The sequence below is a fragment of the Falco naumanni genome, chromosome 9, assembly GCF_017639655.2.
Source record: "Falco naumanni isolate bFalNau1 chromosome 9, bFalNau1.pat, whole genome shotgun sequence".
NCBI classification, from domain to species: Eukaryota; Metazoa; Chordata; class Aves; order Falconiformes; family Falconidae; genus Falco; species Falco naumanni.
The window spans coordinates 37,254,765-37,276,539 of NC_054062.1; the positions used below are offsets into that span (position 1 = coordinate 37,254,765).

General features: G+C 43.4%; 1 protein-coding gene and 1 long non-coding RNA gene across 4 annotated transcripts in view; both read left to right on the top strand.

The window, feature by feature from the left end:
* The window catches only part of RTKN2 (rhotekin 2), a 41,978-nt gene extending 31,196 nt beyond the window's left edge, over window positions 1–10,782 (top strand). Inside the window, exons 12-15 of one of the 3 annotated variants that reach the window (XR_005829681.1) lie at window positions 937–1,005; window positions 2,658–4,017; window positions 6,100–6,230; window positions 7,083–10,782. Coding sequence is in view for 2 of the 3 variants with exons in the window: in XM_040606813.1 (XP_040462747.1) it covers window positions 937–1,247 (311 nt within the window). In the remaining variant the exon portion in view is untranslated. Of the gene's footprint in view, window positions 1–936; window positions 4,177–6,099; window positions 6,231–7,082 lie in introns of those variants that run through there. The other 2 variants (XM_040606814.1, XM_040606813.1) reach the window with 2 other exon arrangements.
* Window positions 10,783–15,573: 4,791 nt separating this feature from the next.
* On the top strand, window positions 15,574–20,358 carry LOC121093315. Its single transcript, XR_005829548.1, has 2 exons — window positions 15,574–19,496; window positions 19,619–20,358. It is a non-coding gene; the product is annotated as an uncharacterized LOC121093315 (long non-coding RNA).
* Window positions 20,359–21,775: the final 1,417 nt, after the last annotated feature.

Sequence of the window (21,775 nt, forward strand, 5' to 3'; positions counted from 1 at the left end):
TTTAGCCTGGAGAAGTGGAGGCTCAGGGGAGACCTTATTGCTTTGTACCTGAAAGGAGGTTGTAGGCAGCTGGGTGTCAGTCTCTTCTCCCAGGTAACAAGCTACAGGATGGGGAAATGGCCTCAAGTTGTGCCAGGGGAGGTTTAGATGGGATATTAGGAAAAAATTCTTCCCTGAAAGGGTGGTCAAGCACTGGAACAGGCTGCCCAGGGAGGTGGTGGAATCACCATCCCTGGGAGGTATTTAAAAGACATGTAGATGTGGCACATAGGGCCATGGTTTAGTGGTGCACTTGGCAGTGCTGGGTTAACAGTTGGACTTGATGATCTTAAGGGTCTTTTCCAACCTACATGATTCTATGGGTAAAAACCTGTGTTCAAAAAGGTGTTGAAAATCATTAAAGTGTGGCTTGCAATAGAAAAGATATTGCTGCTGTTTGAGGCTAGTATTACTGCAGTATGCATAGAAAATTTAATATGAGGGATAAGAAATGGGGCAAGACAGTCTTAAAGCACATAAAGAAAAATGATTTATGTAAAGATGTCCCATTTTCTGCAGGCTGGAAGCACAGGAATATTTAGTCATAGACTTTTCATGAGCCTTCTGTGAAACAAAATTTTCAAAGCCCTATACAACAGAATATGTTTAATATCTAATACATATAGGTTTCCTAGTAGTATGTTATTTTTTTTGCTTGGAAAGAAATATCAATGCCTACCCTGTTGCCTTAATGCTAGCAGTCACGAAAACAGTTATCTCATTGAAAGCATATGTAATCTTTTCCATTTCATCCATTAATACTCTTAATAGTTGTCCAGATTTCATGAGTTGTAGTTAATACAGTTTTGTATTCTGAATAGTAATAATGAAATAGTTAGCAGTAAAATCATTGGTAGCATTTTAATCCAAGTTAATTGCTGTCCCTTAAAATTACAGGCATTGATTCTCCAGTGAAACATGAGGGTTTAGCTGCTGTCATACAAAGAAAAATCAAAGAGAGTGATGGTGAGTTCCTGCTTGGCCAGCAAAAAGAATCTGCATCTTCCCTATGGGCTTCACTCTTTGATGGATCTCATGAGATGGTTGTTCAGAAAAACATGCATCTGGGCTCAAAAAGTGATACTGCAAGTCCTACTAATGATAGTAGAGGAAAGAAAAGAAGAGCTCCACCTCCACCCTCAAATAAGTCACCATACAGTGCAAAAGCACACGTGAACACAGAGCAATTGGGCAAGGAAAACTGGTAGAAGTCTGACTGCACCTCTGCCAGTAGCTCTTCCTTTGATTCAAAGATAGCTATGAGAATGCAGCAGTTGCAGACACCCGTTGTGGCTCCTCGCAAAATTGGTTGTTGTAGAAAAAGCAGTTTTGCTGGCCCTGGGAATCCCATTTCACTGCTTAACAACACAGAGTCTGAAATCAAACTGATAGCAACCCCTAGATAGAAATGCATCACAGAAATGCTAGACCCTGATCATGGTTGCAGCCACAGACGTCATAATTAGCTTAGAAGAGTCCCTGGGCTTTTAAGTTTCTCAGCCTTCTACTATAACTCGTGAGTAAAAATAGATTTTAGCATGTAGCTTACAAGTATTGAGGCTAAAGTTTTTTTTTCTTTTAGTCAGGGTGTTACTACTAGGTGCAGTCTCAGCTGTACTCATTATCACTAACATCTAAATAATTACACTAGTAACAGGGGGTGTTATCTCTATCTGAAAGAATGGTGCTCGTTCTGAAAAGAGTGGTTCAGTTCTTCCCCCTTGGAAAACCAGCAGTGTTAGGGTAACTGCGTGTCCCTGCAGCAGGGATGTTACCATTGCCTTCTACCAGTCCCTCAGCGTAGCCCATCTGCAGCTCCTCAGGCTGGTTCAAGTGGGAATTTCACACCCATTCAGCATAGGTCTTGCAAAGCTGGTTTTCTTGGGCTCTGTGCTTGGCTTCACCTTTAAGATTCTTATCTCCTTCACTACTTGGGAACCACTGCTTATAAGATAATGTACTATGAAAAGTTACCGTGCTGTTCTGAATGGCTCTGTAAGTCCATGTGAATTTCTGAGGCAGTTCTATCAATTTACTGTGGGATCTCTTAAGTTCTTGCTGGTGCACGCACTGTCCAAATGGACCCGGATTATCTGTGTATGAGCAAGAACATGATCTATCACTGCTGCTGCTTAGTTTGGGCTAACAGGAACATTTAAAAGCAGTACTGCATATGAAAACCTATTCAGGATTTCATTTTTATGCTGGCTTTTGCTGACAAATGGGGCTCTGTAGTGTAGCTTCTCCTTTGTCGAGCCTCTCAGCCGTTCCTGGTGGGTAGCTGGTTTGTAAACATGGCAGTGTTACTTGTAAACAAATAAGGTTTTTACACTACTCATTCTTTCTGCAATAGCAGAGAATTACGTTCACTGTTGTGAGAAGCATGGGTTATTAGGGTTCCTGTGACACACACCAGCAAAACATCTGTTGCACACAGAAATTATTCTGTTCTCCTGGATCCACTGCTTAAATATTCAACCCTTTCCGTGGCTGATGCATTTATTTCAGATACTGAAACTTACCCAAGAGCAAAGGTCTGCTTGCAGATCCCCCTCTAGGGTCTTGGTGTTTAGACCTGTGTTTACATACAGTTAATGAATTAATTTTTTTTTCTAAAGTGCGGATGGCTTTGGGAACTTTAGTTTCTCCGGAAGATACTGTGTCCATGGTTGGTTTGTTATCTATTTTTTGTCTTCTGCTAAGCTCTTGGCTGCACAGCTGTAAAGGTATCTATCTGCTGAATTCCCTCAGTAATTCATTGGCTATTTGGGATGGGGCTTGAAAGGCAGGCTTCATTTACAAATCCTTTCACAGGATTAGAGCCCTTTGTTTCTAGAATGTCCTTGTTCATTCTTCGTTTAATCACATTCCATTTTCCCTCTGAAACAACCATAATCATTCTTACAATAAATCATGCTGTTACTTAAGTGGATGGTTTGTGAATGGTTTATAAATAGGAACAGAAAAACTGAAGAATAACTACATGATTATGTAAATCAGGCACAGTCAACTAAGTGGACTGTGCAACTCTGAACAAGAAACAGGAAAAATAAACGGGGAAAAAAGTGTATTTTCCAAAGTGCAGCTGCAGTTTATTTAGCTTTAAATCTAGCCTTAAATGTTACAGTGCTCTGGAAAGAAAGAATACCTTTTTCCTGGTACCTCCCTTCCTGTAGTTGTTATATTTAAAAATAAATTTCATAAATATATAAGGCAAGAAGGCACCATAATGAGGATTTATTTTTAAATTCAACAGGCCATTGAATTTCAAGGAAAGCGCTTTCTCTATTAAATTCAGTGGCTTTGTTTTGAACTGAACATACATATTTTAGGAAGGCATTTAATATTAATTTAAAGTCTTCAAGTGATCAGAATTCACTCATACCTCCTGTTAATTACCCCAGGTACATTTTTCACTTGATTTTCTATTTGCATTTCTAGCTCCACCTTAAGTTATTTTGGTCTCTTTATGCATTTGATTGCTTATATTGATCTCTGTAGTATCAGCTTTTCTAATTGCTTGTGTGTAGCTATAAATCATGATTATGTCCCTTTTAACCTTTTCTTTGATGAGATGTACTGAATTCCTTAACTTTCTTATGGCAATGAATGTTATCCAAGACTAATTAATCTTCATGTTCTTCTCTGTACTTCTCATGTATTGAGATATTTTTAAGTGTGACATCTGAATTAGATGCCACATGTCAATAGTGATCCATCAGGACTATGCAGACACATAACGTGATCCTCTTACTCTGATTAATATCTCCCTTCCCTCTTTCCTTAGAAATTGTATTATCCTTTTTTTGTGGAAGCATTGCCTTGGATACTGACTTTAATGGCTCAAGTCCTCTTCAGAGTCTTTTTCAAGAATGCAATACATCATCCTCTTATTATCCTACCTTATTTTTTTTAGAAATATACGCAGTTTTTACCGGCATTAAAATACTGCTCATGAAGTGATCCAGATTGCTCTGTGTAAGTGACCTGTCCTCATTCTTTACTATTCCAGCAGTCTGCATGTCCTTTGCAAATTTATTGCAAGTGATTTTTACAGTTTCTTCCAGATCATTGATTTTTAAAATTGAATGCGAGGCAAGGTTTGTAGAGAGAGAGGTGATAAGTTTTTATTACATCGGTGACATGGGGGGGGGGGGGGTAGGTGGGGAAAAGCAAACAGACAGGCCATTGAGTTTGTGTCCCTTTTTTCCCTGAACCTTTAAAAAATTGAATGAGATGGAAAACAACTATACTTCTTACTGATTCCCTATTAATATTGCATTTTAAAATTAGTTTTCTGTCTTCAACGTAACATTCTATATTGATTTGATCTAGTACTGATATTTTAAAGCAAATGACACATTCATCTGGTTTGCAGTAGGTGACTTGGGGTTCTTAGGGGTAACACCTCAGTGCAGGTGTCTTTGCAAGCCGAGCTTATTATATCAAAGAATAAAATGCAACCTGTTGTTCAAGACTTACTCTCCATGAAGCTGTGTTGATCTGCATTTTGTATCTATCTTTAGATTAGACTCATATGAGCCAGTTCACTATATTGCCCTGATCACCACTAAGCAAACTAGGCCATTAATTACCCTGATTATCCTGCTTCAAAACATCAGTGGTGTTCTTACAGTCCTGTGAGATGTCCTGGCAGTGTTGAGGCTTGTTTAACTAAGTGCACATTTAGGCTGCACATCCCAGGCTGTGCGGTTTTAAGGACGTGGCCCAGGCAGTGGCGGAAGGCTGTCTGTTGGTAGTGTGTGGGGCTGGGAAGCTGTTAGTATTTGTCTCTCAAAGTGGAAGTGAAGGAGTCTAGAGGCAGAGAGGTAGAAGGCAGCCTGTTCCTCACAGGACGTGGTGGAAACCTTGTAACTGCTGTTTCTGGGCACTACAGAGAATGTACCCATTACCCGATCTTATCAGTTGCATTCAATCATGAGGGTGATTTAACTGCCTGACTCAAAATGTCAGTGATCAAAAAACAAAAGGCATTTGATTAGCATCTATAAACGATGCTGAAATAGGAAGTATTTCACAAAGGCACAGGTGGCATTAGCCGGGCTCCTGCTGGGATGAGGTTCAGAAGACAGCAGGAGGCCTGTGACTTCTCCCAGCCCTTGCATTCCATTGCCCGATGTTCACCTTTGTGCAGGCAAGTCAGTGTGCTGCTGCCTGGCAGTGGTGTCCACAGAAAAATAGTGCTTGTTCAGAAGGACACCGCATCCAGGATGAACGGCTCAAACTAGCATGGTGAAAGCATTGATGGCATCTGATACTGCTGAACTACACATATGATTAGGTACTTTTCTGAGGAATATGTCAGACCCGCTCTGAAAACTGTACCTGCTTGTTTGCTGCTGGAATGAATTAATTGGTGCTTAAAAGCAGAATTAAGTAGTGGGATTGCCATCTTGAAGTCAGGCAGATGATAGTCTACCTGAACTCTTCTATTAAGAAGTACAATGTGAAAGCAATTGCTAGACCAAGCTGGAATATGAATTTCACACAACATGAACAACTTTTGAAATATTGATTGAACAAAGACTTATTTCAGTAATATTTTATATTATACCTAATTTCTTCAGCTGTTCACTTGGTCTTGGAATGGTAGACGGTACCTTTTGCGATTCTAAAGACATTATCTTAAAATGTTTTCATTTTTACTAGTATTGTAATACTATTTTTTTCTATGGTAATTATAGTAGTAGTTATTTTACAGTGTTTTGTACATATTTGGAAATACTGTCCTAGTATTTAGGGTTGATTTGTAATTAATGTAGATTGCCTTAATAGAAAAATGCGAACTTAGACACTAGTGTATTGTGAAAAGTTAGAACAGATATCTTATTTTTTTGCTGCTAACATACTGTATGTCTGTCAAAGTATGCAAGTGAAATTAAAAACGTTTCTAGAGTAAAAAGGTTCTGGTGTAATTTCCTTCAATCTAGAACTACCTTAAGCTTTACTCCAATTTTATAAACCATGTGTGATGGCTGCTGTAAAATCAGAGAACTTACAGCTACTTTTCTATTGGGCCTGCTGAATGTATCCCTCTAGGGTTGTACTGACAATAGCAAACGGTTTTGGGCCTCAGTTTTCTAAACTGGAGGAAGGGAGAAAAAACAGTTTAGCAGCTGGCATTGATTGCTCAACCAGTTGTCTGATGTATCCGGTGGAGCTCTGTGTGGGTAAGTAGTTAGAAATGTTATCTGAGATGCACCTTGTTTTCACAGATGTGCTTAAACATTTTGTTTAAAGTGCTATCATACTTCTCTCATAGTCTTGCAAGAAAACGTGTCATGAAGCAGACTTGCATCATTCTATCTGCTTTGTAAGGTGACTTCATAAATGAGCCACTGACACTACTAGTACTATGCATTAATTTTCTCCCTTCATAGGCAGTCTTGTGCTGAAGGGGAACTCATGTTCACCTCACTGGCTAGAGCTCAGTGTGGCACTGCTAATTTAAAGCTAACTGTGCCACTCAAAGTGTTCTTTTGGCCCAATTATTGTAAAAGAACTGTAATAAACGTAGAGAGAATTGTTAGACACCTTAATTTTAGAATATTTGACTGACTTAAGAGTCCATGAAAGAAACCAAGTGTGATTGATAATTGCAAGGCAAGCCAAAGCAGCTGAGTGATTTAATAAAAAATCATGCTGCAGTTAAAGTTGCTGGAGTTCGCTTTAAGGAATCGTAGTAAAGTAAGATATGATGTTCTCTTCATATAACCATTAGTGAATGGTTAAACTGTAATCTTTCCATATATGTATTATATATTCACAGGGAAATCTGTTTGCAAGACATGAAAATAAATTGCTTTTCGTGGGGAAAAAAACCAATCTTTCAAGATCTTTACATGAAGACAGCTTTCTGAATGTTCTTTATGTACCTCCCCAAAGGGAGAAAAATTATCGTAACTAAGGAAGTGTCTTTTATTCTGTTAAGGTTTTTCTTCACATTTCTATAAACTTCTGAAATAGTTATAAAAGAATATAATTTATAATATACGTTGTCTCACCTGAGGGTTTTTTTTTAGATATTGTCCCGTGATACTGGAATACCTGCAGAAGGAAGTTGTGGAGTTGTTTCATACACAGACAGCTTCTTCCTAGCCCTTAGTAATTACAGGCGCTTTTATATGCAGACGTGGGAAGCCTTTTATCCTGCCAAAGTTTCACTGCATATCTGTGTCTGGACATGAATTCATAGTGGCAGTTAAAAGTGAAAAACTGTACTTTTTAATTTACTTAAATTTTGGCATCTCTGTTGCCTCACAGAACTTGCAGTTTGCTGATATGCCACAAGAGTTTTGTTTACAAACTTTAAAATTTGTATATTTTCTTTTGCTAAGAGGGAAAGAGTCAGTAATTGTCCATCACCTTTCTTTTTTTGTCACTGGCTATAAAGGTGGTACCAAAATACAAATATCATTGCTTAAGTTTTTTCACCCTGAAGGCAAACTGTCCTGGTCTTTTCCATCTTTCTTTGGATTATATTTTCCATTTTCTAATTAGTGTCTATTTCAAAATCCCACATGTATTTTGATGATACCTTCCTTGAGCTGGGTGCCCAGAGCTGAACACGCACTTCTAGCTCAGGGGTACTCTTGATTTACAAGGACATAAAACATTCATTAGTATTGTCTCCATTTTAGCTGCTTGTTCTGCATTAGCAAAAAGCAAACAAAAACGTTTCCATTGCTCTATGGCCAGACTGGTCTATGCTTAAGTAAAGATGCACCTTAGGAAAGAAAAGAAGATCCTAGCGCTGTTAACGGTGAGCTTAACATCGGATGTACACATTTCTCAATAGCAGGAAAAATGTTATCGATGCATAGCGGGCACAAGTAAGCTGCTTTGTCCACACATTTATTTTTCAGATGGCAGCAGCTCCTTTGCTTCCTTTGGTTTTAAGCAAACATTACTCTTCAGTCCCTTATGTCTGTATGCAAGGGTTGAGAGCTTTTAAAAGAAACTGGAGCAATTTAACTGACCTTCTCATGATGTGGATGTATCAGCCAGAGTCACAACTGAGGTACTGAGCTGTCAGATTTCTTAGCCCGTTTATTTGGTTTGTAGGGCCTACGGCAACTTTGCCTTTCTTTCTCCCAAATCCAGATGTACTGAACGCAGAGAACAAGGCTGCTCTTCTCACCAGTGTAGCTTTACATCATGGCATGGGCCATTTGAAATGACATGGGGCAGACTAGCTCTTCAAACATGGCAGAAACTTTGCTCCAAGTTAGGAGAGTCTCACTTAAATTTTATTAATAAATGAAAAGCTTTTTATTAAGGACAAATCCTGATAATGCTATTCCTTTTATATGACCAGCTCCAGGTCAAATTGTGTTTACTACGCCATGTTTTTGATGTATCACAATTTTTTATCATTTTAATAGGAGTTAATTTGTGTGTCTAATAATACATCACATTTTAGTCATGACTGCATTAGAAAGCTTCTTAAATATTTGCATGATTGTTATCCTTCAGTAAAGAATGATCTGCTGTCTTGGAACTAACTCGGGTTTATCCCAGCTCGTGCAATAGCCCGGTAAGCCTATGTACCGATGCATGCTTTTCCATTTATCCATTCAAAATAATTGTATAATTCCTTAGCAAGTTAAGTTGGTTATTTCCAAGCATTAATGCATAGTCCGCTATTTATGTTTTTCATAAGGATAAACCAGAATGTATCCGTCTCCTACTACTCTGCAGCTTGCTAGAGTGATTAATACAAACTTCAGCAACAATTTGTTTGCTTGCCTTTTTCTATGTGTTTCCTTTGGCAGGGCAAATCCTGTCAACCATACCTGCAAAAAAAAAAAAAGGAAAAGACAGAGCCAATTATTTAGTTAGGCACCATCTGTCTCTTACTGAAGCATTAAAGAGAGCCAAGGGGTTAGTGCAGAAACAATTATTTGAACCAGGGTACGTAGTTCCAAGTGTAAAAAATTCAGTTTGGGCTCTTGTCTGTACTAAACAAGAGGCAATGCAAAGGCCACGGCTTCTCAGCTCCTCACCTATAAATAGGGACACTCGTGACAGTAGTTACCATCTCACTTTTTAAGGCATTAGTCCTTAGTGCTGCTGGATTTGGCAAAACAGTGCAACATTTCATGACCGTGACCTAAGTACTGCCATCCTCACAGACTCTTCTGAACTGAGGACGTGCAGGAAAGGAAAAAGAATTCAGGTTCTCCCTGTTTCTAAAAAATATCTGTTAGCGTCATTGCTGTAATGTAAGAAGTAGGCTGTTTTGAAAAGCTGACTGTGTTGGAAGTTTCTTGTGACCCACAGAAGCTCAACTAGGATGTTTTCTGTAAAGTCTCCTGATGTTATCACTACCCTTCAGCTTACTGGGCAGCTCTTTATAGTGATATAATATTCAGAGATTATACTGTTTAGTCCTTATACTTCACTTTTGAAGTCCCTTACAACAGAGGGGTTTGAACCTGTAAGGTCTCCTTGCCTTTCAGTGTCACTGTAGGAATTGATCTCATCTGCCAGGACCGTATTTCCTCTCGGTTGGCTCGCAAAGCACGCGAGGTACAGCAGCTGAAAGAAGGAAGCGTGGCCCTGTGTTTGGCCAGTGCCTTGCAGGCTGTGACTTGTCCATGGAGGAGTTTGGGATTGTCTCATGTGAGACACTGTGATCCTCCTCATGCTGTTGAAGGAGCAGCAGTCATGCCAGTGAATGTCCTGCAGACAAAGGAGCTGAAGAGAGATCAGAAACTCCTTTCCACTTGGTGTCTTCAGTACCTGCATGAGGCTTTACCAGTGCTCCCACCATTTTCCACAGTGCTCTAGTCCCAACGAAGCGCCGGTGTGCACACTCGCGATGCAAACTCTCCTGACGCCACCCTGGACATGTGGCAGAGAGCAATCGGTGCTGGCACCGCTGCCTTTCCCCAGCGCCCGGCTCCAGGCACCGCTGCACACTGAGACACTTTTGCCCAGCCAGGTCCAGAGCTGAGGCACCCACATGCCTTGCGCTGCTTTTTATCCCACTCCGGTGCAATCAATCACAGCAGCTCCCTTCTAGAGAAGGTCTGAAAGTACTTTATAATCATTAAGCCTCACACTACCCTCTGGGTTAATTATTTGTATAGCAGGAGAAGTCAGCCACAGAGGTTACATGTATGAAATATCTGTGTGTCAGCCTTTATAGACCTGATCATGCTCAGGTTTGTTTGCCCTTTTAGCAGCATCCTGATCCTATAATCAAATTATATGTAGAAGCTCTGGTTTTGATAAACCGAAGCTTAAAAGAACAAACAAGCAAATGAGCTTTTCCACAGCCGCTGCCTCTTGCAGTCCAGCATTTCAAGGTGCGATCCTCACGTAGTGCTCCCTGGAGCAGGGCTACAGCTTACCAAGACAGCGTCCCTTCTGGCGCTCTCATTCATGCATTCTGTCAAACAACATTTTCTTTGATTTTTTTTATCAAGATCTTCTTGACTGAGATCTTCAAAGCAATTAATTCAGTGCTCCGTGATTGCAGCTGCTGAATAATTGTTTGTTAGAGTGTTTTCTTTCCCAGGCAAGAGATGTAAAATAGTTGCTCCCCTCAATAAACAAGTTGTCAAATGTGATTAGTTAATGGACCTGTAATCATGCAATAGCATAAAGGTAAAGATTTGGTAAGTGTGATGTGAAAATGCATATTTAAATCAAAGCTATAGGGGAAGATTTTCCCATAGGAAATCTTGCTATCAATGCTGAAATAGACTATTTACCATTCATAATGATTAACTGTAGATCATTAATTAAAGAAAACAAGAGATTAGTCATCAAGCATTTCAAATTAAAGATGCATTGATTGTTTGAGTCACTTTTAGGTCTGGCTGGGAGATCAGATTAGTGCCTGGGTCCCCGTGCCTGAGCCAGCCTTCCCATGTAAACTGATACGCAGAAGTAAAAGCCTATTAAGGTCAAAAATGTACTGGCCAATATTAAGCTCCAAGAGCCTGAAATGTGATCCGATGTTCCTAGTCACCAGCCCTGCAAGTCGCCATATTGTTTTTGGTCAGACACGTGGTAAGAAGCAGAAATGGAGCGCTCGGGCTTTGGGTTCGTGCAGGAGAGGGAACATCTTATTTTTTGGCAAGTGAATCCTAACTTCCAAGCTAAATGCAGTTACAGCGAATGTATATTATAGCTTAAAAAACCTGATTAGCTTATTTTAATCTTTAAATAATAAATCTACCTTTCTGCTAGCCACTTAGAAGAAATCTCAGACAATCCTGCAGTGGCATCTGCAGAGAGCTGAAGCCCTGTGCAAAGGAATCTTGCAAGGTTGGGGTTTTTTCTCCCCTGTCACTTGGGAAATGTACATTCAACGGTATGATTTCCTGAAAGAGTTTTCCTTGCCAGAAAATGAAAATACTTTTTTGTTGTTAAAAGCTGTATCTATTATAGAAATTTAATTCTCCATTTGGGAATTACAAGCCGTAATACAATAATAATAGTTGTTGGTTACCACACACTAATTTCAAACTATTCTAGGCAGCTGCCTTCTGCTTTCTGTGCAATCTCTTAGCATTAGGCTCCAATATAAAATGAAATTACTCTGTCTGCCAAATTTGACTATTCTTTTAAAATCATGTAGCTGTTACTTACATTATGTAATAGCAACTGGGGTAATTTAATTACTAAGTCACGTATGAAAAATAAGACTTCAGCTTGCAACCTTCAGGTAATTAACCGCCTACCTACTCTTAAAAAGAAAATAATCAGGGCACATAATGCTGGGGCAATGGACACATCAAAGCCACTTCACCTGTGACGCACTGTGTGGTCATTGCTGCTCGTAGCCCACATCTGCCCTTTTTTTGTTTCCGTTTTGGAGGACAGAGAGGAGGCAAAGCTTTCATGAGCTCAGCAATGAACATCTCCTCTGATGTCTGCCAGGCAGGGACCCCTCCATGCTGCCAGCCCTCACGTCCCCGAGGCACACAGGCCCTGAAGGCAGTAATTTAGCAATGGGCTGACACTCCTGGCCCTGAGAGCTGCGGTGGGAGGGGGGTACCAGGGTCCTTGCCCCCAGGCTGGCTGCAGTCTGTGGGCTCACTTGCAGCCTTGCTCCCACCCCTGGGGGGTGCCCTGCCAGCATGATGGATGATGGTGCTGGGTTTCTGCAGGACTCAAGTTTGATGCTCCTTCCTTGATGTTTTTCACAAGATGAGTGTTTCACCAGGACTACAGGCTACCAGGTATGTGCTGGTAAAGCAGATTTGTAAGTGCAACTGTTTGCTAAGAATATTCCTCTTTGCCAGCCACAGACCCTAATACTGAGGGAGCTGGCTTTAAAAAAAGTCATGGAACATTATTTGTATTGACATTTTGGCTATTCAGTCCAGTAGGCCACACTCTGGGGGCTTTTCTCCTCCAAGGCTCTTTTATAGTGATAGTTGAGACTCACGAATGTGGTGGTTTTAGACACAACCCCACAAGCTGTCTGCTTAAAGCAAAACCCGCTGTGCTTCAGTGTTGGCACACTTACAGCTTTACCCCGTGGTTTTGCTCCAGCATCCCTCCAGCCCTATCTAGTAACCTAGCTGACCTCAGGGCCTGTCCCACTTGCCTTCCCCCTCCTGGCTGGCTCCCAGAGTCACAATGGGATCCTCTGATCCCCCCTTCCTCCCACCACCTCCTCTCCTTTTCCTGGTGTGCTATCTAAGGACACTGGTTACCAAAGAGAGTGTTTCAAGGTACAGGACCTTTTAAGAGTGAGCAGGTTAGCCAAAGGGTAGATCATACACATAAAAATACGGTTACTTACAGGACTTCAGCAGCCAGAGCATGACGTAGACAGCCAAATCCCACGATGCTCATGAACATATCCTCCAAGCCAGTGAGACCAAGGTTAGGATGAGGTTGCTCCTTCAGATAGCTGCATTGCTCACAAAGAACATCCAGGTTTTCCTCGAAGGCTACATGCTGGATTGAGTGGCTGCATCTCTTCTTTGCTCACACATTGCTTGAGAGCCATCCTTGTCCTCGTTAGTATGCAGCTGGTGCAGTTCACCAGCTCTGCCAAGCCGAGCTTTTTAATTCTCCCTCGCTGGAGAGAGGAAACTTCTGAACAAGAGAATGATTAATGGAGGTAGAAAAAAAAGCAAACAAAATTAAAAAAGGAATAACGAAAACTCTCAATGAAAGTGAAACGATCAAGATTTATGAGAATTCTATGAATTCTTCACACTCATTCAAAGCAGGATTGCATAAGTTGCAGCACACCATCCTCGGCACATCTATTAATGAGAATAGTCGTGTTTATACTTTCATTTACACCGCCTTCATGCCCGGAGTCTCCAAGCGTGAGGCCTGTTCACACATGTAAGGAAAAAACAGAAAGCTAGGCCTGAGTAACTCAGGACCAGCTGGAAGGGTTTTTGCTGTGAAGGGTGGGTCCTGCCAGCAGCACAGCTTGGAGGGGCCGCACAGGGGACAGCACGGGGACAGCCGGGGAGGGGGGGACATGTAGTAGGGCACTACAGTGAACACTTTTTTCATGACTCCACGGAGCATGGTATTTGAGTAAATCCAAGCTTCTCTGGGAAGGCTAACCAGCTTGCGTTCAGCAGTGTTCACTGTAGCCCTGGAGAGATTTGTCAGGTGCTTGTTTTCCTTCCAGCCCCTTCCAGCATTCACAGAAGTCAACAAAATGTTGCTGGTCAGGTTTCTTACCATGACTGTGGACACACAGTCTTCCCATGCTCCTACAGCAGTAAGCACAAGCCAAACTGCATTAAGTGTGCCTCCAAGCTGCTTGAAATTAGAAATCATTGGAGCACATACACTTTAGCAGGTCTCTTTTTCTGGAGGGAGTCCAGCAGAGTAGAAGCGCCTGGCTCAGCTGTGAGACATTTGCAACAAAGTGTCTTCGTCCAAAATACTGAACTTGAATAATACCCCTCTGCTCTCCATGACAGTAGGAGGAGGTGTTTGAGCATTTTTCTTCTAATAGCTCAACTTTGCTCTGCACCCCTCATGCATCCCTTCACCACTAAACTCCATCTGTCACTGTGGGCAGGTAAGGGTGTTAATGCCAGGCTAACTTGGACGGTAGAAGCTGGGAGAAGTCAGGTCATTACAAAGCACAGCTCTTACATGATTATCCTTGTAGGCAGTGCAAACTCACGTTTGTTCGGGGTGGCTCACAGAAGCTCTCCCACGTGATGTGTAGCAGGATAACTGACAGAAGAGTTGGTTGTAGTCGGCAGAGATGGGCAGAGATGACACCCGAGCACAGAAATGTCTCAGCCCTTGCTCAAAAGAGTTGAGGTTTGCAGCATGGTCACTCGCCGCAGTGCAGCTATACAAAGATGCAAACCTTTCTGAACAGGTTCAAAAGCCAGCTCAAAATGTCACAGGTTAGTATGACCTAAACCAGAATTTTTAAGAAGCTGCCACTCCAATATACAGAATGCAATTCAGGGGCTGTGAAGAGGAAGGATGGAGGAACAGAGATTGCATCATAATTATTCCAGACAACAATCATACCATTAATTTGAGGATGAGATTTTAAAGTCTTTCTGTTGTCTATGTGCACACACATGTATAAGTTTTAGCACTGTCGGCAGCCTATCAAGGCATACACAGTGGGAGCCAGAGCAGCCGGGGCTCGAGGGGCACAGCCTGTCCTGCAGCCCAGTCCCAGTGCTTGTAAAACACAACACCCGGCTTCTGCATCTGCCCATTGCTTCTCAGCTCAATGAATCTAAGAAGTGACACGTTAATTCTTTCCCCTCTTCCTGCTTTCTCAATTGGATAAGGAAAATAAAATACAATAAAATGGCACAAGCAGAATTTTCCAATTCTTATGACCATCTATCTAGATTACACCAATGTCAAAAGCGAGGACTGCTCACCTGGTGAAGACAGCCATGTCGATGAAGCAATTCTCACTTGGCCATGGGCCACTGTTGCTAATTTGCCGGCTGCATTCTCTGTGCTGGTTGAGGTGAGACAATGTCCCCGTGCTGCAGCAGGGTGCTGGGCGGCGGGGCCCAGTTCAGCTCCAGATGACCTGGCACGTGGCAATAGTGATGTCCCTGTGGAGCAACCGGCCTGGGCAGGAGAAGCAGCGGAGCCATCACAGCATCACGTATTGCTGTGTTCCAGCAAATACAGCTTGCTTTCAGGAAGCCAAATTAGCCCAAGCAGGAGCTCCGCTGCCTAGTTAATGCAGTTGATTCAGAGTTACGCTGCATAGCTCAGCTACCCAAGGGGATCTTACGGGGGGCTCAGTGCCAGGCCCCAGGGCTGGGGCACAGGCACGGGTGCACCCCTGCCCCACAGAGCAAGCAGCACACAGCCCTTGGCCCTGGCTGCTCCCACCAGGCAAAGCTGCTCCGGGCACTCTCTGAGCAACAGGTGTTGGTCTACCTGCTCTGAGGAGAGACATTCATCTGCAATAAAATGACAAAACTTCCTTTGATGATAAATAAGAAGTAAGATTAAAACAAAAAGTGATGTCACACACAAGAAAAAAATAAAATAGAGAAAAAGGAAGCCCTCCAAAAGGGGAAAATTGGAGAGTATGCATTTTTTGGTGGACAGAAAGATCAGCCAGGACAGAAGACCAGGGGAAGAGCAGCTTCAGCTATGATGCCACTAGGCAGTGCCCATTTCTACTGCCCATTAAACCTGGGGGGGTGCATCTGCCTGGGGAAGGCACGGGGGGTGCAAGGAAACCAGCCCTGCCCGTAGTGCCTGGCCAAGTTATTTCCCATTGCTGAAGCACTCCACCACAGTTTATTACTTTGACCTTGCAGCCTGTGCTCCCAGTCACCTCCCCCTCTGGCCCCTTCTCAGTGTCTAGAGGCTACTGGTGTTTTGTTGTCCCTGCTTAGGACATGGGTACCTCTGGGGAAGCTTTTGGTTATCCTACCTGCCTCTTGAGCACATGCACGGCCGTACCACCCTGCCTAATACACAGTCACTGTATAGTGAGACAGCAAAGCAACCGCACATCCAGCAATGCAGTAAAAGAAAAAAAATACCAAACATGTTTTACAAAGAATAGTAAGAATGAAAATGAATCACGTATGCAAACCCTGCTCTGTCAGAGAGAGAAGTAGTGCTGAAGGAGCAGGGATGGCACCAAGCTGACCAGACAGGGTGCAGCAGGAGTTCAGAGCCCCCAGCCATCCCACCGGAGATGGAGGGGCCACTGGACTTCTAGTCCAAGTAACCTTGTTGCTTTGTTTGAAGTATCCAGTGTGCAGCTGTAATTCCTTTGCATCTGATCCATATGGAGATGTAGCCTAATTCTAATAGCATGCAGCTCCTTCTGCCCTCTCTGGGATTTTCATTATGTAGCCTTATAAGGGTCTGTCCGAGAAGCCGCAGCTGGACAGAGCCAGGAACCACTGTTCTCTCCTGTGTTGATTTCAATTCTTTGATCCATGTTTCCTGCTGAACAGAGGAGGACCGATAATCAATAGCTGCTACAGGCAAGCTACTTAGTGGGACTCCCTCTGAACTTGGATAAATCATTTGACCTCCTTCTGCCTCTATCAATCCTGTTGCAAAAGTAGCTTAACTCTGGCTTTAAATGAAGAACAGATGCTCCTTCTGAGCAGAGCTATCATGGATCAGTGGAGAGAGAAGGGGATAAACAAACGCACACTCCAACTGCAGCCAGTGGAAAATACAAATGGTGGCTCCACTCTAGGAGTTGTTCCTCTGTCTCCATTAGCAGCTGAGGGCAGAAGATGCAGAGGAAGATGACAGAACTGTCATGGTAATGGCTGGCTTCTCAGAGATTCCCTGTGGCCCGGGAGAGCTGGCAGCTCAGGGCATGGAGGATGGAGACTGAGGGAGGTCGCGGTCTGCCTCTGCAAGAGGCGGTGGTACTCTGAGGGGTGAAACCTGAATGCCTTTCACACCACATTTTAAGTTACTGGGAGTAAAATCCCCCTCCCATTGACATACATAGCACCTTAACGAATTGACACCCCTGTCTTCATAGTCCTGCTTCAAAAGCCAGTACCTTTGCTGCAGTTCAGACTCTTCTCATCTGCCTTTCTTAGATGTTTTGTACTAGTCTGGAGAAGAGTAGTAGCAGCCTTATAGGAGATCTGGTTCATATCGGATCCCTGTTCCCACCAAAACAGATTTGGCTGATCTCACTGAGGTAAATTCGTCGCATAGTGGGTTGTTGTCGGGTGTTATTTATTTCAAGTTTGTTTTATATCAAGTTTTGGGTGGTTGCTGGGCTGCAATATAACTCCAGGTGGGAAAATGTAATCCATTCTCTTCCATCCCTTGATGGCTTCTTGCTTTGTTATCAGATGAATTTGTGGCTGAATGATCTGCTTTGCCTAATTCAAAAGCTACTGTAGAAGGAAAGACAACCATACAGCAGTTTTTACCATACAACCCCATCTTTGTCTTCAGCAGGGACCAGGATTTCATTGTGCGATTATCACATCCTGAGAGAAGATGTCCATGATGTCAAAGCAGATGGATGCTCAGCTGCAGCATGTTTCGGCAGCCTTTTCTGGTTTTGCTGATAGGGGACACTTTTTGTAAGTGTTGAAAGATGAAACGTTTGATAAAACACTTCACAGTCTTTCTTCAAAGGGCCTTTCGCTCTTGTTGAAGGCAGGTTGCTGGCTGGTCCACATGGCCACCCTGTGGCCACCTGGCTCCCAGTTCATCCCTGGCCAGGACTAGCACTTAATGCCCTCCCGGGAACCGGCTGCTTTCACCTGTTGCTCTGTGCACAGGCCACCTTGGCTCGCCGCTGCTTCAGGCACACGTTGCACTTGAGTGTTATTTGCCCCTTTGCAGGCACCTTATGCGACTCAAAACCACTATTTAAGCTTCATCCTAAGTATTAAATTCTGTAAGACTAAAAAAATCAATACACGAGGTGATCTAAATCAGACTGTGCTCCTAGGAATGGAGATACTCAACAATTACTTCTGAAAATTAATGTCTCCGCTCTAATTGAGGCAGAAGCTCAAGAACCATCTAGCAAGCTTTGGCAAGGCTTGAGGACATGGCAGCAACCTCCAGCCAGGACGGCTGGCTGCAGCAGTGCACCTGTTTTCTCACTGCCCTTACACCAGGCTGTCACAGACAATGCTAAAGCAACTTTTTAGAACTGTTGAAAGAGGAACATACTTTTACTGAGAGACAATCAAGCCCAGCCTTCTAGGAGCCCATCTAGGCATTAGAAACATTTGGAACATGCTGATGAAAATCTGGGAATGATGAGCTTTAGGAAATTGTGATGAAAACAAACACTAATGATATGTGAAATGCTCTGCTCACCGCAAAGTAGATAGATACTAACAGTACAGAAGAACAGACTACGGTTGGAAATCTGGAGTCCTTCTATATTAATAACCTAAAGTTAAAGCCTAAATGCTCTGCACTGCACAGAGAAGCTGGTATAAAGTCACCCACCCCTCACCCTCCTGCAAGCCCCCCTAAAACCCCAGCTATGACAAGTTATACAGACAGGATCAGTGCTGCCAAAGACCAAGCACCTGAGAGAGATACCAGCTTCAGGCATGTCCCTGATGGGTCAAAGGTGTTTGGTTTGCAGCGACAGCACAGGACTGATACCGCTCACAGATGGAAGTGCGACTCCAAAGTGTCAGTGTTTAATCCCACAGCCCTGCAAAAGCAGGAGCTGGGCTCTGCTGACAGCTGCCCCACACAGCAGCCTGCCTCTCCCCAAACCTCGGCCTCACTTGCTTTTGCCCCACCCTAGCCCTGCTAAAATTGAAGGATCAGGAAAAACAGAGCTGAATTCTTCATTTCTGGATAATATCACCACAAGTAACAATCACCAGCTCCTCGTGGAAAGCCACTCTGGTGCAGAAACCCCAGAGGTCCTAACCTCATTGCCGCAATGGCAAATGCCAAGTCCCCCGTACTTTAGAGGTTAACAGAAATCTTTTGTGCATTATTTTGTATTGGTATAACTTTCTTGCTTATGAGACATTTAGAAAATGACTTGTCCCTCACACCTAGCTGGTGTGAGCCAAGGACAGCAGCCCCTGCCACCCTGACAGGGACAGTCTTGCAGACATGCTGAAGCAGTACTGAACACAGACACACACACACACACTCTCTACATGTTAGTGTTGTATATAAAGCAATATTTTCTACTCCTCACTGACTGATTTCTCCACCAGAAATTCAGCTCCCATCTAGCCACAGCTCCCCAAACACCACGGGTGGCAGGGGGAACAGCCAAATCCAGCAGCTGCAGGAAAAAAGGCAAATACATTGGACATTCCCATTTTGCAAGCTTGATCACCTATGGACATGCTGCTTATGCAGTTGTGGTGTGTTTCTGTGTATGTGTGTCTGTGTATTTCAATTTGTTCTTCAGTTTCTTCCAAATAAGTTTTGAAACTAACAGCAACCCGATAACCTGTTAAACAATCCCAACCACCAGGGATGGAGAAGCAGCAGTCTCAGAGGTAATTATACATTTCATTAAATATTTATGTAATGAAATTATATATCTTTTTATCTATATAAATATATCTTTAATATATTTAATTATATATTTTTATAATTATATATTTCATAATGCCCACAGGCTTTATGAAACCCAGCAGGTGGCTGGAGGGGCAAGACAGCTGGTACCCCCACCCCAGGGAGAGCTGAAGCACAGGACCAACACTCACACTAGGAAGCCCCCCCCAGGGGAAGAATGACCAGAGGGCAAATGGAGAATAAGCCCTCCATGAGGAGCCACCCATCAGAAGGCAGCTTCTCCAGCCCTGCTGCAACCAGCTTCGTCCCTGTGGTCAGACCCTGGTACCCCGTCAAACAGAAAAGGAAAAATATCTCTTTGCTAAAAATTCACCATCTCACTCTTTCAGGTGAGCACTGAGAAGAACATCCCCTTAATGCCCTCCAAGGAAGCTTCCCAGCTAAAACAGAGAACATCAGCCTAGATATTTGCAGCCCGAGCAGAAAGCAATCCTCTGTTCTCCTTAATTAATTTTGGGTGAGAGGATGGGGAGGGGAAGCAGACAGGGATGATGACAGAAGGACTAGGTGGCATTTGGGCCAGAGCTGTTTCACATTCACTTTCTCCTGCATCACAAGAAATCAGAAGTGGCACAGATTATTTTTGTCCCTCTTTTGTAGGTCACCTTTAATAGAAATGTTAATAATGCTTGCTATCTGTATATCTGAAATCTTATATGGTAGCTCTGTAATTCACTGCCTTTATCAGCCTTCTTTAATGTATAATTTAATGCTTGTATAACTATTTTGTTTGGGTATGACTCTCAGAATTACAACTAAAAAAAAAATCTGTATGCTAGTTAACTACTTTTTATGGAAGTATTTCTTTCACATTACTTTAAAACCATGGAGCCGAGGGAAGTATTTTATGGACCACAGAACCTCACAGAGTAGTTAATTTCTGTTTGAGCTGGTTTCTCTGCTATTTTAAAGGGTGCCATCAAGATCACTGCTGTTTCTCTTGGTTGGGAGCCAGCTGACTCTTCTGCAGTTGCAACACATCCTTGCACTGTTATTAAATCCTGGGAAAATAGTAAACACGAGAGCTGGATGCCACATCACCCCATGCCAATGGGTGGGAGGAAGGAAGGAGGGTCTGCCTTCCTGTCCCGGGCACCCCAGGGCAGCCACTGTCTTGAAATTAGGCACCAAGGGTGCCGGATCCTTCTGATGGGCAGAAATATCACATGGGAATATGGGGTGGGGTGGGGGTGGGGGGAAAGATGGTGACCCACATACCCCCTGCCACCGGGCCCTGTCCCAGCCGTCCTGCTGGCTGGGTGCGGGGGGCCAAGCGAGCTGGTCCTGTGACAGCCGCTTTCATCCCGCAGGCAGCAAATGGGTCTCGGTCACGTGCATGCTGTGGGATCAAGGGCGCATGTGGACCTTCGCCACATGTGTCTTAGCTGGGAGTGAGAGCTCTCTGCTTCAAAAGCAGAATTTGGGTGGTTAGCTGAGCACTAGGCAGGCTCGAGTTATGCACTAAATATTCTGCCTTTTGTTTCGTAATGAATTATTTTGTGTATCTAAGTAAAGGGGGACGGGTTCTTTTTGGTCTATTCTCCGCAGTTTGTTCCTAGCCTACTTGTGGGGGTATGTTGTAATCTTTGCTTTTTGCTTATGAGGTCAAGTGCTTTAATCAGGAGCAAAAAATTTGCGTGCTTTAGTCCTAAATTCTCTGAGTGGCTGCCAAATATAATTAGAAACAAATGGCTTTATTCCTCATTTGAGAGATTCACAGACATTGGAGGGGCAGAGGGGGGAGAGCTTGCTTTGCCTGGCTGTTTTTTGGGGAGCTTGCAGACAAAAACACTGCCAGAAAAACCCGAGGAAGCCCTGTGAGAGGAGAGCGCCCTGTGCTCTCTGCAGAGCACAGAGGGTTTGAGCGGCGGTGCATGAAGCAGTGCTTGGGGAGACGGGGTGCCCCACATTCGCCTGCTTTGTGAGCTGCTCAATGTTTTCCCCCCATTGCTACTGGAGAGCGGAGGGGGCCAGAGCAGGGCACTGGCCTAGGAAAGCTGCATGGCCTCACCTGCCTGTGTAACCACACACTGCGCTCACACCAAGGTCCAGAACGCCTCAGGGGAGCCAGAGTGGCTTAGGTACCCATGAGCGGGCCAGTCTTCACCACCCCCTGGGTTCCCACCCCAGACCACCAGCAGCTAAAGCCCAAAAGGATGCACACGTAATGTATAAATTACAAGAGCTGAAATCTGTTCCA